At 45.7% G+C, this 17,317-nt stretch overlaps 1 protein-coding gene across 2 annotated transcripts in view; it reads right to left on the reverse strand.

The window, feature by feature from the left end:
• ddx52 (DEAD (Asp-Glu-Ala-Asp) box polypeptide 52) overlaps positions 1 to 17,317 on the reverse strand; it is a 33,040-nt gene that overhangs the window by 14,937 nt on the left and 786 nt on the right. The window contains exons 2-8 of one of the 2 annotated variants that reach the window (XM_038814408.1): positions 15,967 to 16,162; positions 13,899 to 14,050; positions 13,581 to 13,766; positions 11,995 to 12,138; positions 9,272 to 9,383; positions 8,779 to 8,851; positions 615 to 818 (exon numbers count right to left, since the gene is read on the reverse strand). In XM_038814408.1, coding sequence (XP_038670336.1) covers positions 615 to 818; positions 8,779 to 8,851; positions 9,272 to 9,383; positions 11,995 to 12,138; positions 13,581 to 13,766; positions 13,899 to 14,050; positions 15,967 to 16,162 — 1,067 coding nt within the window. Of the gene's footprint in view, positions 1 to 614; positions 819 to 8,778; positions 8,852 to 9,271; positions 9,384 to 11,994; positions 12,139 to 13,580; positions 13,767 to 13,898; positions 14,054 to 15,966; positions 16,163 to 17,317 lie in introns of both variants that reach the window. The other variant, XM_038814407.1, reaches the window with a different exon arrangement.

A 17,317-nucleotide genomic window follows, 5' to 3' on the forward strand; every position in this document is an offset into this window, starting at 1 on the left:
ATTGCCTCTTAAGTGGAAAAAAATGAATTGGGTACTTGTCAAAAAATAAATTTAGAGTACCCAATTAATTTTTTCCAATTAAGAGTCAATTTAGCATGGCCAATCCACCTAGCCTGCACATCTTTGGGTGTGGGGGCGAAATCCACACAATCACGGGGAGAATGTGCAAACTCCACACGGACAGTGACCCAGAGCTGGATCGAAACTGGGACCTCAACGCCGTGAGGCAGCGACGCTAACCACTGCGCCACCGTGCTCCCCTATTAATTGGGTACTTTAAAAAAAATGTGAATAATTTTATGCAAATTAGAATGCATTATATAATGAAATAATACAGATTCAATGTACGGAACATGTACAAAGGTAAATCAGCTGTGATCACTGATCTAACTTGATGCCCATCTCCTTTACTCATATTCCCCGTCATATGGGCCTTGCAATTTGGATCAAAATGACAACTTTAGTTACAATTTAGCACTTGAGGAAAAATGGACTAACTTCATAGTATAAAGCAAGCACAAAATGGCACAGGAATGTTTGTTTTCTCGCATGTCACAGTAAAATTAGGTTAGCAATCAGCAAGGTTAGTCCTGATACTATGCCTTTTGTCTTACCTTTCTCCGATCGACACAGATACTACGTTGTCCAAGTTCAGTTTGCACCATTGTTCAACATCAAATGCAAATGTGGCACTGAACATAGCTCGCCGCACATTGTGAGATGTACATGCCAGGAAGATAGTGGCTAACTGATCTCGGAATCCAGATTTGCCATCTTCAAACAACTTATCCGATTCATCAACAACCAGCCACTCCACCCTGAAATTCATTTCAATAAATAAATTAAAAAGGAGCATTTCAGAAACCAGAAACATTTTAGTTTTAATAATAATCTGAATCTTTATTAGTGTCACAAGTAGGCTTACATTAACATTGCAATGAAGTTACTGTGAAAATTCCCTAGTCACCACACTCCGGCATCTGTTCGGGTACACGGAGAGAGAATTCAGAATGTTCAATTCACCCTAAGAAGCACATCTTTCGGGACTCATGTTAAAGCATACAATACTAACCAACATATTCTAAATTTTGTTTTACTCCTTTTGAGTTTTGCATTGGCAATATTGTCACCCTGCAAAAATCAACCTACAAATAGATCACATTTCTCAAGACACTGGCAGGACATGAAAGACTTGTCAAATCTGTTACTGTGATTGATCTGGAGGAATACGGGAGTGGATGTGTGGGGGTGCTGCAGATTCTTTGCTTGCACTCTCTATAATCACTATATATTCATTTACATTTCAATGAATACACTATTCCTTTGAAGCATCAACCTAGCAATGTCAATAATGGGACAGTGCTCAGCTTTTCCCATACGTTAACAATCAATTCAAATAACAAATTCCTCATTAAATTGCTCTGATGACTCACTGGAACAGTACCAATCAGACACAATGGAGAAAAGAAAAGGTACAGCTAAACTTTACTGCTTCTGAAAAACGAACCCGCAACCCTCAGTTTGTATTTGTTAATGAGACAACGCACTATTTTCTGGCAATGGTCTGCAGACCACCGTTAGATAAAATTGGGGAGTGGTTATGTTCGAGATACTCGGGCGGCATGGTGGCGCAGTGGTTAGCACTGCTGCCTCACAGCGCTGAGGACCCGGGTTTGATTCAGGCTCAGGGTCGCTGTCCGTGTGGAGCTTGCACATTTTCCTTGTGTCTGCGTGGGTCTCACCCCCACAACGCAAAGATGTGCAGGGTAGATGGATTGGCAACGCTAAATTGCTCCTTCATTGGAAATTTTAAAAGAAACGCTAGAGGTACTAAGCCTTGGATGAAGGTCGAGCAATGCAGTTATATGGAGTATTTCAATGTTTGCCCCCAGCATTAGCTGGTCAAATGGAGAGGGATAAATAATATAAAGTTAAAAAAAAGTCCCACCAACTCCACAGCTCAGCTTTTCCCAAGCTCCACTCATGCAATTTTTGTTGTCAGTATTATCATGTGAGAGCACCTTTAAGAAATGGGTGTTTAAGAAATGTATCTTTAAGAAATGGGTGTTTATCAGTGATGTCAGAGTGTGGGTGGAGCTGGGCTGTCTGTCAGCTTTTTACTTTCATTTTAGACTGTTTGCTGCAGGGTGTGTTTTAGTTTTGTTTTCAGAGCTGGATAGCTGCAGTCACAGCCAGAAGGGGTATTAGTCTCTCTCTGTAATCTTAAAAACTGTAAATCGATTCTTTGGTGATTAAAAACTAATAACTGCTCTCAGTAGTGACTTTAACCTGATGTGCTTCTGTTAAAAGTTCTTTTTTAAGTCTTATGGATGTGAAGGACAGCTTAAGGATTACGTAGTTTTGTATTCTTTGGGGGTTGCATTTGAATTAATGGTTGCTAAGATGTTCACTGTATGTTTTAAAAAGGTTAATTTGAGTTCATAGAATAAACATTGTTTTGCTTTAAAACATACTTTTCCATTTCTGCTGTCCCACACCTGTAGAGTGGGCCGTGTGCTCCCCATACCACAATCTATTAAAAGTTGTGGGTCAGGTGAATTCCGTGATACACTTTGGGGTTCTCTAAACCCTGGCCCATACCAGTATTAATTTCTTTCCCTGTAATAACCTCTTTATATACAACCACAAGCTTACATTTTATCAGTACATTTTACATTCACTATCTAACCCCACCAGCTCTGATGACAGGTCACAGCCTGAATTATTAACTCAGTTTCACTCTTCACAGCTGCTGCTAGACCTACTCAGTATTTCCAGCACTTCGTTTTTGATTTCAGATTTCCAGAATCTACAATATTTTGCTTTTTTGTTCAAGGATTTCACTTGCCCAGCAAATGCTCTCCTCTTCTATTCTCTTGAAAAGGTTTGACTGCGGTTCCGGTGGCAGTTATGCAGCAATAAGCCACACATGTGGGAGCTCCCGTTTTAAAGAGATTTTTCGGCTCTTTTGAGAGCCCAAAACGGAAATTTTTCGACGTCTCCCGGTGGGGGAAGGTGTGCTGAACGACTTTCCCTGCAGTCCATGACTCGAACTCGGAGTGGAAAGGTGGAAAAAACAGCAGCAGCTCCTCAGAAAAAACGGGGGAAGGGATCCAAGATGGCCACCGACAAAGCTCCAGGGGAGTGGAGACTCTGGGCCCAGAAACAACAAACTGATCTCCTGCGCTGCTTTAAAGAATTCAAGGATGAAGTACTGAGCTCTCTGCAGGAAACAAACAGAAGGCTGTCAGAGATTCAGTCCACCCAGGGTGCTGCCATCAAGAAGTTGCAGACGCAGGCCATTGAACGAGAGGAGGAGGCCGTGGTCCTCGTGAGTAAGGTGGAGGGGCACGAAGCACTCCACAAGAAGTGGCAGGAACGCTTCGAGGAGCTGGATCACCGCATGAGGCGGAAAAACCTGCGGATCTTGGGCCTTGCGGAGCGGCTGGAGGGATCGGACCTGACAGCCTATGTGGCTGTAATGCTGGGTTCGCTAGTGGGGGCCGGGTCTCTCCATCTGCCCCTGGAGCTGGAGGGAGCACACAGAGTACTGGCCAGGAGGCCTAAGGAGAATGAACCCCCGCGTGCGGTGCTGGTGAGGTTCCACCGGTTCAGTGATCGGGACTGCGTGCTGCGCTGGGCCAAGAAGGTGAAGAGCAGCAATTGGGAGAATGGGGTAGTGCGGATCTACCAGGACTGGAGTGCGGAGGTGGCTAAGCGGCGGTCCGGATTTAATCGGACGAAAGAGGTGCTTTATAGAAAAAAGATAAAGTTCGGAATGTTGCCGCCCGCGCGCCTGTGGGTAACTTATTCGGACCGGGACCATTATTTCGATTCCCCGGAGGAGGCGTGGGCCTTCGTGCGGACGGAGAAACTGGACTTGAACTAGGGGTTGGGGGTTGCGAGGTCGGCTGTAAGATATTAGTGCTGGATTCGGCTGTTGCTGTGTTCTCTTTTTCTTCTGTTTTTTTCTTCTTGTTTTAGTACTTTTGCAATTTTGATATGGTTATTTACGGGGGGGTTGTTCTGCTATGTTTTTGTTTTTGTGCTTGGGGCATTGTTTGGGCTGTGTATCTTGCGGGGAGGGTCGGGGGGGTATGTTGTATTCTATGTCGGAGTGGGGGTATGGAGGGGGGCTGATATTTGGGAGCTGCGTCAGAAGGGTGTGGTGGGGCAGGGCGAAAGCGCGGGCTTTCCTCTGGTTTCCCGCGCTGCGGGGCTGGGGGGGCGGAGATGGTGACGGGGGAGGTGGGGCCTTAACTGGTTCTTCCCCGCGCTGGAGCGGTGCCAGGAGGAGGGATAGATTGGGGGATGATCCCACTTCGGGAGGGGTCGGGCTATTGGCGGGAGTTTCCGGGGTCAGCAGAAGTTAGCTGACCCATGGAAGTACAATGGAGGACGGTTCGCGGCTGGGAGGGTTCCTAGCCTGGGGGGGAAGGGAGGGGGGGAAAGGGGAATACCGGGTTGCTGCTGGTAGGGTCAAGAAGGAGCTGGTGGGGGCTGGGGGGACAGAGGTGAGGGGTTGTCGCTATGGGGACGGGGTCGAGCAGGGGACGCTGGCCTGGGGCGGGCAGTCGACGGGCTATGGCTAGCCGACGGGGGAGGGGGGCGGGACGCCCTCTGATCCGGTTGGTCACCTGGAATGTGAGAGGGTTGAATGGGCCGGTGAAGCGGTCAAGGGTACTGGCTCACCTGAAGGGGCTAAAGGCGGATGTGGCAATGCTTCAGGAGACCCACCTGAGGGTGGCGGACCAGGTCCGCCTGAGGAAGGGATGGGTGGGGCAGGTTTTCCACTCGGGGTTGGATGTGAGGAACCGGGGAGTGGCGATTCTGGTGGGGAAAAATGTGTTGTTTGAGGCATCGGAGGTGGTGGCGGATAAGGGGGGTAGGTATGTGATGGTTAGGGGCAGGCTACAAGGAGAGAAGGTGGTACTGGCTAGTGTGTATGCCCCAAATTGGGACGATGCGGGCTTTATGAGGCGTATGTTGGGACGGATCCCGGATCTGGAGGCGGGAGGCCTGATCATAGGGGGGGACTTTAATACGGTGTTGGATCCTTCACTGGATCGGTCCAGCTCTAGGACGGGTAGGAGGCCGGCGGCGGCCAAGGTACTGAGAGGGTTTATGGATCAGATGGGTGGAGTGGATCCATGGAGGTTTGTGAGGCCGAGGGCACGTGAGTACTCTTTCTTCTCCCACGTACATAGGGTCTACTCTCGGATAGATTTCTTCGTGGTGAGTAGGGGACTGATTCCGAGAGTGGAGGAGGCCGAGTATTCGGCCATTGCAATCTCTGACCACGCTCCGCATTGGATAGAGTTGGAAATGGGGGAGGTGCGAGACCAACGTCCGTTGTGGCGGTTGGATGTGGGGTTGTTGGCGGAGGAGGAGGTGTGTAGGAGGGTGCGGGCAAGTATTGAGGGGTACCTTGAGGTGAATGATACGGGGGAGGTTCAGGTGGGGATGGTCTGGGAAGCCCTGAAGGCAGTAATTCGTGGGGAGCTGATATCCATCCGGGCACACAGGGAGAGGAGCGAGAGGAGTGAGAGGGATAGACTGGTGGGAAAGATGCTGGAGGTGGACAGGAGGTATGCAGAGGCACCAGAGGAGGGACTGTTGGGGGAGAGGCGCAGCCTGCAGGCTAAATTTGATTTGCTGACCACTAGAAAGGCTGAGGCACAGTGGAGGAAGGCACAAGGGGCAGTGTACGAACATGGTGAAAAGGCGAGTAGGATGCTGGCTCATCAGCTCCGTAAGCGGGATGCGGCTAAGGAGATTGCTGGAGTGAGAGACAAGAGTGGGAATGTGGTGCGGAAGGGGGTAGAGGTGAATGAGGTCTTCAAGGACTTTTACGGGGAACTGTACCAGTCGGAGCCAACGGGGGAGAGGAGGGGAATGGAGAGGTTCCTTGACAGGCTTTCTTTCCCGAAGGTGCAGGAGGAGAAGGTGGAGGGGCTGGGTGCGCCAATTGAGCTGGAGGAGCTAGTTAAGGGGATCGGGCAGATGCAGTCAGGGAAGGCACCGGGGCCGGATGGGTTCCCGGTGGAATTTTATAAAAAGTTCGTGGACCTAGTGGGCCCCTTGCTGGTGCGGACACTCAACGAAGCGTGGGAAGGGGGGACTTTGCCCCCGACGATGTCACGGGCGCTGATCTCGTTAATTTTAAAGAAGGACAAGGACCCCCAGCAGTGTGGGTCATACAGGCCCATATCTCTCCTCAACGTGGATGCTAAGGTGCTGGCAAAAATCCTGGCCACCAGGATAGAGGACTGTGTGCCAGGGGTTGTGCATGAGGACCAGACAGGTTTTGTGAAGGGAAGGCAGCTGAACACGAATGTGCGGAGATTGCTGAATGTCATTATGATGCCGGCGATTGAGGGGGAGGCAGAGATAGTGGTGGCGCTGGATGCGGAGAAGGCCTTTGATAGAGTGGAGTGGGGGTACCTATGGGAGGTGTTGGGGAGGTTTGGATTTGGTGAAGGGTTCATTAGATGGGTAAGGCTGTTATATGAGGCCCCGATGGCGTGCGTGGCTACGAATAGGAGGAGGTCGGAGTACTTCCGGCTTTACCGAGGGACCAGGCAGGGTTGCCCCTTGTCCCCCTTGTTGTTTGCACTGGCAATCGAGCCGCTGGCGATGGCATTGAGAGATTCAGAGAGGTGGAGAGGCTTGGTGCGAGGTGGAGAGGAACATAGGGTGTCGTTGTATGCCGACGACCTGTTACTGTATGTGGCGGACCCGGTGGGAGGGATGCCGGGAGTGATGGAGTTACTAGCCGAGTTTGGGACCTTCTCAGGTTATAAATTAAACTTAGGCAAGAGCGAGGTGTTTGTGGTGCACCCTGGAGACCAGGAGGAAGGAATTGGTAGGCTCCCGCTTAGGCAGGCAGGGGAGAGCTTTAGGTACCTGGGGGTGCAAGTGGCCAGGGACTGGGGGACTCTCCACAAGCATAACTTTACCAGACTGGTAGATCAGATGGAGGAGGAGTTCAGGAGGTGGGACATGCTGCCATTGTCGTTGGCGGGGAGGGTGCAGTCCGTCAAAATGACAGTGCTTCCGAGGTTCTTGTTCCTTTTTCAGTGCCTGCCCATATTTATCCCCAGGGCCTTCTTTAGGAGAGTGACCGGCAGTATTCTGAGCTTTGTGTGGGCACATGGGACTCCGAGAGTGAGGAGGGTATTCCTGGAGCGAGGAAGGGATAGAGGCGGGCTGGCGCTGCCCAACCTTCTGGGGTACTATTGGGCAGCCAATGTGTCAATGGTGCGTAAATGGGTGATGGAGGGGGGAGGCGCGGCGTGGAAAAGAATGGAGATGGCGTCATGTAGAGGTACAAGCCTGGGTGCCATGGTAACGGCACCGTTGCCGCTCTCCCCCAAGAGGGTTACCACGAGCCCGGTGGTGGCGGCGACCCTAAGAATCTGGGGACAGTGGAGACGGCATCGGGGGGAAACAGGGGGCTCGATGGAGGCTCCACTGGGTGGCAACCATCGGTTCATCCCGGGGAACACGGCTGGGGGATTCAGGGGATGGCCAAGGGCGGGCATCAGCAAATTGAGGGATCTGTTTATTGGCGGGAGGTTTGCGGGCCTGGGGGAACTGGAAGATAAATTTGGCCTTCCCCAGGGGAATATGTTCAGATACCTGCAGGTAAAGGCGTTTGCTAGGCGGCAGGTAGAGGGATTCCCTTTGCTGCCCTCGCAGGGGATGATGGACAGAGTGCTTTCGGGGGTGTGGGTAGGAGAGGGGAAGGTGTCTGACATCTATAAGGTAATGCAGGAGGTGGAGGAGTCGTCAGTGGAGGAGCTGAAGGCTAAATGGGAGGAGGAACTCGGGGAGCAGATAGAGGATGGGACTTGGGCGGAGGCCTTGGAGAGAGTCAACTCCTCCTCCTCATGTGCGAGGCTTAGTCTCATCCAATTTAAGGTGCTGCACCGGGCCCATATGTCCGGGACTAGGATGAGTAGGTTCTTCGGGGGTGAGGACAGGTGCATTAGGGGGGTGCATTATTGTAGTGTTTATTCTGTAACTTTATAGTGTGTTAATTTGCGTTGTTGTTAAAATGCTGGGTTGTTCATGGGGATGGGGCGAATGTATATGATTGTTAATATTATTGTTATTTTCGGTATTTTACTAAGGTGCGTTATTGTTGTATAAAATCAAAATTTCTCAATAAAAATTATTTTTTTTTAAAAAAAGAAAAGGTTTGACTGCTGAGGTATGGTGCTACAGATACCAGGCACCCATCTGTGCCTTGCATGAGAGTCTGGAATGCAAGTACCAGCAGAATATTCAACCCTGGATGCACAGCCAAGTCCAACCACGTCTTCCCCGAACATTCAAAAAGACCCGTTGCAGCAAGCATTTCTGGATAACAATCAGAAGCAGATACAATTATCGAGTTTCCCTCCTCTCATCAAGTCACCGATGATAAGCGTAGCACTTCTATTGCCACTGTAAGTCACGTCAACCTCTTACTGGACAGGGAATTAAACTTAGACTCTTCTGATCTGTATGATTCAACTACATTCTGGCTTTACCAACTGAGAAATAATAATAATAATAGGGATTCTCGTTTAAAATATTTCCCGAACAGCTGCAGGATACTTCAATCAAATTCGCAGTAACCGTTCACAGCAATGTGTAATCCACACAATAACCTGCTTTAAAATAGAAACACATTCCACATCTAGGATCCTAAACGGCATAAGATGTCAAAGTACTTGATCCAATACGGCTTCCATGTAACATACACTTCTGCAAAACAGAAAGCATTGATACCTGCTGAGGTCCACAGCAGGGGGTTCCTGCTTTAACAAATAAATCAGTCTGTTTGGAGTGGTCACCAAAATGTCTGAAAACAAGGGAAAAACATTTCAACTGCTATTGTGTTCATATCAGGTACTTGAGAAAACTGAGCCAATACTTATTACTGGCACTTGAAATAAAACACTTTCATGTAAATAAAATACATCTGTACGTTTTAGCTTCCCTACTGTTTCTGTGCACTGTAATTCTTTCCCCATCAGTTGACAGTGATGTAGCCTCTTCACAGTTTTTACCTGCTCAAGTTGGTCACGGCTGCTTTTTGTCAGCCAAGCTGTCCTCTGCATTGCACAAAATCCTCCGGCTAGCAACCAAGTAGAAACCCTTACACATTATCTGGCCATCGTTCCAAGACTGAGGCTCAAGGTGAGCTCAAGCCTAAAGCTCAGCCCTGACGTTAGGCCAATTTAATTTTTAAAAAAGGTGGAAAATATACACAATCACTTACCAAATTTACTTGATGTCTTAGGGCCAAACCTTTTGGCGGCTTCACCTGTTTTGTTGATCATGTGAATTCTGAACCCAATGCCTTCAGAGAGTTTGACTAGTTCCCGATGAGTCTGGAAATAGAGGAACAAACAGATGAACTCAGTTCAGGTAATCCCTGAGATCTTAGATCATTTACCTTGTTCTTTCTCCAGTTTGGAAAAATGTTGCATGAAAGGCAGGAAAAAAAATCCAACTAATTCTCTCTTCATGCATGTACAGATTTAGGATGACTAGAAAATAGACATAAAATAACTTGGTGTTTATATGGCACTTTTAACCTTGAAAAATCTTTCAAGGGACTTCACAGGAGCATTATGTCATGGATTTGTCGAGTAACACAAATCTAACTAGACATAATAGGATGTAATCTGCCCAGCAACAGGTAGAAATCTACCTCGCGACAGCAGTAGCCAGCATTCAAAAGGCCGGAGGAGATGCGTCTTTCCCAGTAATGAGATTAGCAGGCATCATAAATAGAATCAGATGTGAATCGTGTATGAGTAGGAACAGCTTACTTAGACAATTGGGAGATCAGGAAGGTTTACACATGCTAATTTCTAAAGTCAAGGAATTTGGTAGAGGCAGATTGCCAAATATACAGAATGCAGAATCAATAATCTTTATTCGTGTCACAAGTAGGTTTCCATTAAAACTGCAATGAAGTTACTGTGAAAATCCCCTAATTGCCACATTCCGGTGTTGGTTCTGGTACACAGAGGGAGAATTCAGAATGCCCAATTCGCCTAACCAGCACGTCTTTTGCGACTTGTGGGAGGAAACCGGAGCACCCGGAGGAATCCCATGCAGACATGGGGAAAACGCGCAGACTCCGCACAGTGACCCAAGCCGGGAATCAAACCCGGGTCCCTAGCGCTGTGAAGTAACAGTGCTAACCACTGTGCTACCGTTCCAGCCTGAAGGGGGAGAAATGGTATAATTTCCAGCCCCTCAGAAGCAGACAAGCCAGTTTACATCCAACAGCCCAGAGGCCAGTTTACATTTAGCAGTCTCCAAGTTTTAGACTCAAGGTAGCGCAGAAAACCTTTGCAAAGGCAGTGTAAATAACTTCACTGGACCAGGACAAGATGTTTCCCTGTATTGTGTAGTAACTATAAGTTGGCTGTGACTTATAGATCTATTTGATTTGGATGTTGCTTGGGGAAAAGGGAAGTCTGGAAGAGTTCAGAGATTGTAGATACATTTTAGAACAAAGGGTACGTTCTACCTAAACTGCGTGTTTAGTGATTTATATGCTTAACTGTCTTACAGCAGCCGAGTCCTGTTTGTGTGTATTTATATTTTCTTTAATTTAAGAAATAGACTTTAACAAGATGTGCAGTCCAAAGATGTGCAGGTTAGGTGGATTGGCCAGGCTAAATTATCCCCGTGTCCAAAGGTTGGGGGGGCTCTTTCGAAGGGTCACTGCAGACTCGATGGGCCAAATGGCCTCCTTCTGCACTGTCGGGATTCTAGGACTCTAATTGTTACACGACGACTGGGCCGCTTATTCTCACTAGGGATTTCACTTGACATCTTACAGCATTCCAAAATCAAAACTATACACCTCCACGAACTGGAGTTCCAAGCTGGAATTCCCTCGCAGTTAACATCAGCGTGGTTTATGATAGTTACAGATAAAGAGGTAGGATTAAAGGATAGAAGGAAAACACGAGAGGCTGAGACTTTGTGGAGGAATAAAATAGCTTAGGGCCCATTCAGCTGAAGGCACAAACACCAATGGTGCAGTAGTAGAAATCAGGGCAACACACAAGGTTAGAATTTGAGGACTACAGAAAATTCAGAGGTTTTAACTTTCAAAACACTTGTGCCGTTCTGGTTCTGTTGCTACAGATAAACAGACTGAATGTAGTCAATTTCTAAACTTATGTTTATACACTTGTGAAAGCAGTACAGTGAAAGCTGGTTGAGCGCAGTTGGCTGGACAGCTGGTTTGTAGTACAGAACAAGGCCAACAGTGCGGTCTCAATTCCCGTGCTGGCTGAGGTTATTCATTAAGGCGCCACCTTCTCAACCTTGCCCCTCGTCAGAAGTGTGGCGATCTTCAGGTTAAATCACCACCAGTCACCTCTCCCCTTCAAAGGGGAAAGCAGCGTATGGTCATCTGGGACTGTGGCGACTTTTTACAGTGCTGACAAACAAATACAAGTGGCAAAACTGAGTAAACCAACGCCAACATCTCTAAAGCAATAGTGTTCTCCATTAAATTTAAATTGAGCAGTTCTCTTCAGTTTTGAAAAAAAAGTAAAATTAACTTTCAAAACACTTGCGCCGTTCTGGTTGCTGTTAGTGCAGACAAACAGAATTAATGCAGTCAATTTCTAAACTTATGCACATACACTTGTGAAAGCAGTACAGTGCCAGTATAGTGCCAACAAAAGAATACAAGTGGCAACACGTAGAAAATCAATGCCAATATCTCAAAAGCAATACTGCTCTCCTACATTAAGACCAGCATGTTTAACAAGAGCACAACTCATTCATCAAATGTATTCCGACGTTGGTGCAGGGTCAATGCTGTCAGTGCCAGCTTATTGTTAATGGTCTCAGACAAGGTACTGCATTCAAATCAAAGTGCAGCTTAAGTTTACAAAAAAAAATCACCAGTAACTTTCAGCAACGAATAGGTTTGCTGTTTAATAGTCCTCTGATAACGAAACATACCTGGTTGGCAAGCTCACGAGTAGGAGATAATATCAGTGCCCTGAAACCCTTGTTCATTGGCTGTTTTAGACAAGTCAAAAGTGGAATGCAAAAGGCCAATGTCTTTCCTGATCCAGTTGGGGCACAGGCCAGGATTTCCCGATTCTGTGAAGAGCACACATGAGAGTTTGAAGTTAACTCTGACATAACTACTTATATTTAAACCAAAAGTGTTCAGGGAAATTATAGCTTTTTAGAAATGCCTCCAGTTTACTTCTTTTTATGTTGTGATACTTATCCACATGTCCTCATAATACGGAAATGAGTATGTATAATTATTTCCGCAGTATGAATGAATTTTCAGTTCAACGTCCAGAATGTGATCGATGTACCTTGCACAAAACTTTCACTGTTAACACAATTTGTTCTTGTTACACAGGCGACTGACAACCCACCTGACATCTGCCTGCACCATTAGAGTGGCCATTCTGAGAGATTCAATGGCAGCGACCCAAACCTTCCCTCTATTTAAAAAAAAAGTTGCATGGAGCCTATTCATTCAAGTGCATACACCCTTTAAATTTATTCTGTGTGGCTCCGCAGCTGTTAACTTATGGAGCTGATTTTATATGGACTGTACAAATTCTTCTTGTTTGTGTGCAGCTGTGCTTAGGGAAATATATTCCAATTTCCCAAAGTCCTTCCCTTACTCAGCCCAGCTGAGAAATTGCCCTGAGGTGCAAAACCTGCTGGTAAACCAATGCACGTCACCACGGGGTCAGTCAACGAAAAATAAACTTCTGAGAATTAAGCGCTATAGTATAAAGTTGTAGAGGTTTAACAAAATTCAATGGCAACAGCCCTATATTTTCTTGCCCGTATTCAGACTGTGAATGTCATTATAACCAAACTCCGTTCCTGTACTCAAAGACATTGTTAGCAACGGTGAATAGTGATCCAGAACAGAAATTCACCACTCTCTCATCTAGTCCATGGATACTGGGAGGGGATTTTTAGTGCCTTTTGTCCTAGTCAACATCAGCTTTATTAGCTCTGATTGGGGATAAAAAGGAAAACAAAAAGACTTGCATTTGTCACGACCGCCAGACATCTCAGAGCACTTTATAGTCAATTGAAGTGTAGTCACTGTTGTAATGTGGGAAACACAGCAGCTAATCTGCACACAGCAAGCTTCCACAAATAAAATGTGATAATGACCAGTTAATCGGTTTTTGTGATGTTAGTATGTTAGATGTGATAATGATAAATATTGGCCAGGATAACAAGGATACTCCTCTGCTCTTTGAAATAGTGCAATGGTAACTTTTACATCCCAATCCAAGCAGGCAGATGGGGCATTGGTTCAACAACTTATCCGAAAGACGGCACCTCAGACAGTGTAGCACTCCTCGAGTACTGCACTGCAGTGTCAGCCTGATTTTTGTGCTCAAGCCCTGGAACTGAACCTGGAACCTAATCACTCGGGGCAAACATGCTACCAAAGGAGCCACGGCTGGCAATCCAACACCTTCCTAGTCTGCATGGTTCAGTATTAACAAGGTCCAAATTTAATATCTATCTTAACAAGTCAACTGAAAAATACTTACATGCAGCATGATTGGTATGGCTTGCATCTGTATTGGGGTGGGCATTTGGAATCCAGCTTCCTGTATGTGCCGAATAATCTTTGGGTGCACCTTATATTCTTGTAGGAGCTTTTCAAAGGTGGCGACTGGCTCAGGAATATCCGTTCCACCCACATAAATCCGATGCTTACGTCGGAATGTAATTATCTTGAAAAGGGAAAAGGAGAGAATTTTAAATTCCACTTAGGCAAACGTTACAGTGGAGCGTCCAAAATTTATTTATCCCCAGAAGTGTTAACGGTAAGTAGATTTGTTCCGAGGTACAGTCTAAAGGCAAACCTTTTCTCGTCGTTGATGTTCCAGTTTCTCAGCACTGGTTTCTGTGCCCCTATCGCTAGTATTACTCTTGATCTTGCTTCCCAGTGACGACATCAGCATTATCCCATCATCATCTTTGGTGTTGGCAAAAATGTCGCCCGCTGTTTCGGTTTCTGCTGATGGTGGCAGGAGGAGGAAAGGGGAATTAGAAACTCATTTATTGCTAAATGTCAGTGAAGACCCGTAGAACAGGATATAATCAGGGTTGAAAAGGCATGAACATGAATCACATCAGGAAGTTGTAACAATCAAACTCTTAACCTTTCCCTCCATCACCAATGTAATCATGTGGATTCAGTGCCATTTTATGATACATTTATTAGATTCTGTTTCCACACGTGAACACTTCATTGGGCTTGATACTCCAACATCACTGTCAACATTACTTTAATTATATCAACCAAGAAATGCAGGAGACTTTGTGAGAAAAATAATTCAGACTCTGCTGATCTAATTCTCTGCACTCAAATAAAATAATTAAGCTCGTCTTTGTCAAGAGTACAACCACGTTCAGTAAGCAACTAGTTGGGAATCATGTGGTCTACCACTAAGTCACACGTGGGAGTAGCAACATGCTGATTTTAAAATATTCCCCAAGGGACATACCATGTTCCAGCATCAACAAGTGCTTCGGAGTTGTGGGATATGGGTTTAAGCTATAACTTCATTACGAATCAAATGTTAGCATGATTACAAGCCCTAGGAGTTAACATGCTCTGGGGATACAGGTTCAAATCCCACCATGGCAGCTGTTGGAATTTTAATTAAATTAACAATTCTGGAATAAAAAGCTAGCCTCTGCAATGGTGATGGTGAAACCATTGATTGCCTTTAAAAAAAAAACATCCGGGAAGGAAATTTGCCATCCTTACCTGATCAGACCTACATGGAACTCTAGATCCAGAGCAATGTGGCTGATTCTTACCTGCCCTCTGAAATGGCGTGACAAGCCCCCCAGATCAAAGGCAATTAGGGATGGGCAACAAATCAAATGTTGGCCTTGCCAACGACACCACATCCCAGGAAAGAATAAGAAAGAAAAAAGACCATCCGAGCTACTGTAAGAGCAACAGCCTTCGAGGAGTCTCGAAAGCAGGTGAGCTGCCCATTCGTGTACCAATCTAGTTATGGTCGAGAAGAAAAAATAAAGGAAATTAAAAATGGACAGCCAACAAAGCTATTAGTTTAAAAACTGTAAATTCTTTTTTAAAAAGTACAACGTTTTGAATTTTTAAATGAAAAAATTTGCAGCTATGAACTGGTGTGTGTAAAATTGGCATGAAAAATGTAGCGGCAGGTGGCGGTGCGGTTAAGTGTATCTCTTGTAGCACTGAAGCATAAAAGTCCTCTTCTTTGTTGAATCAGATTATAACCACAGCTATGGTAACGGCTCTGCAGGTGGCCTTAGCGCTTCTGACTAGGGAAGGGAAAGGCAACATCAGTCAAGATTTCTGATCACTATCTAGTGCCACCCACTGAAAAGCCAGCATGCCTGGACACCGAGAAAGGGTTAGAACAAGGTTGAAAAAGCCAAATAACTTATTGGCCTCGTCATGGTTCAAACATAGAGAACAGCCACTGGAGCAAGACACTGGATTGGGTCCATTTATGTGAGAAGGGACCAAAACAATTATGGAGGGGTTGGGGGCTGGGGGAGGAGAAAGGATTTTATTAATCTCATTCTTCTTCGATTATTATTTTGTGCATACCATTACATCAATGGCACGTAAATACGACTATCACTGCAGAAGGAGGACCATGTCCCCCTCTGGGCAGAAGGGAAGAAATAATTTACTACAAACACAAAAAGTACTGCATCTTGTAGATTTGGAAATCAGAATGACCAACTTTGCAATTATTCTACTGCTTCAGCAAGTTCGATTTACCTCAATTAACCTGCCAAATCTTTGACTCTTTCCAATTTTGAGAAAAGGTCATTGACCTGATATAGTAACTCAGGTTCTCTCTCCACAGATGCTGCCTGACCTCAGTATTTCCTGAGAATTTTTTGTTTTTCTGTTTACTTTACCCGAGTTCCTCTTTTTTCTCCTTTTCCTCTTTTCTGACACACTTGTCTCAAGTTTTCTTTTTCCGAGAGAATCCTCTTTCTCCACATTGCTCTTCTGTCTACTGACCACTGGTTTGCAGATTTTAGTACGCTGACTGTTAAAAAAGTCAAGGTCCAGAGCGTTTTCACTTAAATTGGCGCTGCTTGACTTTGTTACCTGGAATTACATAAACAATGCTTCCACGAATAAAAGACAAAGACGGTGTGTCCAATTTTACAGTGCAGTTTAAAGTGTATTGCAAGACATTACTGAAAAGTTAAAACATGAACCTAAATCATAGGCAAAATACCAAAATAATTAATTATTCCCAGTTGAAACTACAGCCTGAACTAATCTATTCAAAATATTGCAAGAGGTTTAACGAGGGTGATTTTATTCAGCTTTCCCCTCATAGCAACAGAGATTGGAGCAGACAGTGATTCTACAACTTTTAGTCACTCCCCTTTAAAGCTAAGATCACTGGAGGAATAAGATGGAGAGGTAATATGATCCAACCAGTACTATCGAGATGCACGGGAGTAGGTATTCATAAATGTTTGAAGGTGGCAGGACAAGTTAATAAGAAATCCCAAGAAAGACTTTGGGGTACGCGGCTTTATAAATCACTGGTTAGGACTCAGCTAGAGCGATGTGTACAATTTCAGCATCACACTTTAAGGAAGTCAAGGCTTTGAAGAAGGTACAGAAATTTGCCAGGATTACACCAGGGACGAGGGAGATTGGAGAAGTTAAAATTATTTTTAGAGCAGAGAGGAATAAGGAGCAATTTAATTAGGTACATTCAAAACTTATGAGGGGTCTTGACAAAGTGTTTTCTTGAGCAAGTGGATTAAAAGTAATGGCTGAAGAACACGAGAAATTAGACTTCCACCCCCACTACACAATGCTGTTAAGATCTGCAACACAATAGCTGACACACAATATGCTTCTCCCGCTGCCTGTGCTTATATATTTACATTGTGTATTTATATATGTCCTGTTTTTTATATGTACGGAATGATCTGTCTGGTCTGTACACCGAACAATACTTTTCATTGTACCTCTGTACACGTGACAACAAATAAAATCAATCAATAAAAAGAGGTGGAAACAAATTCCATACGACCGGCAAGGTGGCACAGTGGTTAGCGCTGCTGCCTCACAGCCCCAGGGACCCGGCTTCAATTCCAGCCGGGGAATCGGCTTCAATTCCAGCCGGGGAATCGGCTTCAATTCCAGCCGGGGACCCGGCTTCAATTCCAGCCGGGGACCCGGCTTCAATTCCAGTCTCGGGTAACTGTCTGTGTGGGTGTCCTCCGATTTCCTCCCACA

This window comes from Scyliorhinus canicula, chromosome 12 (genome assembly GCF_902713615.1).
Source record: "Scyliorhinus canicula chromosome 12, sScyCan1.1, whole genome shotgun sequence".
In the NCBI taxonomy this organism is placed as follows: Eukaryota; Metazoa; Chordata; class Chondrichthyes; order Carcharhiniformes; family Scyliorhinidae; genus Scyliorhinus; species Scyliorhinus canicula.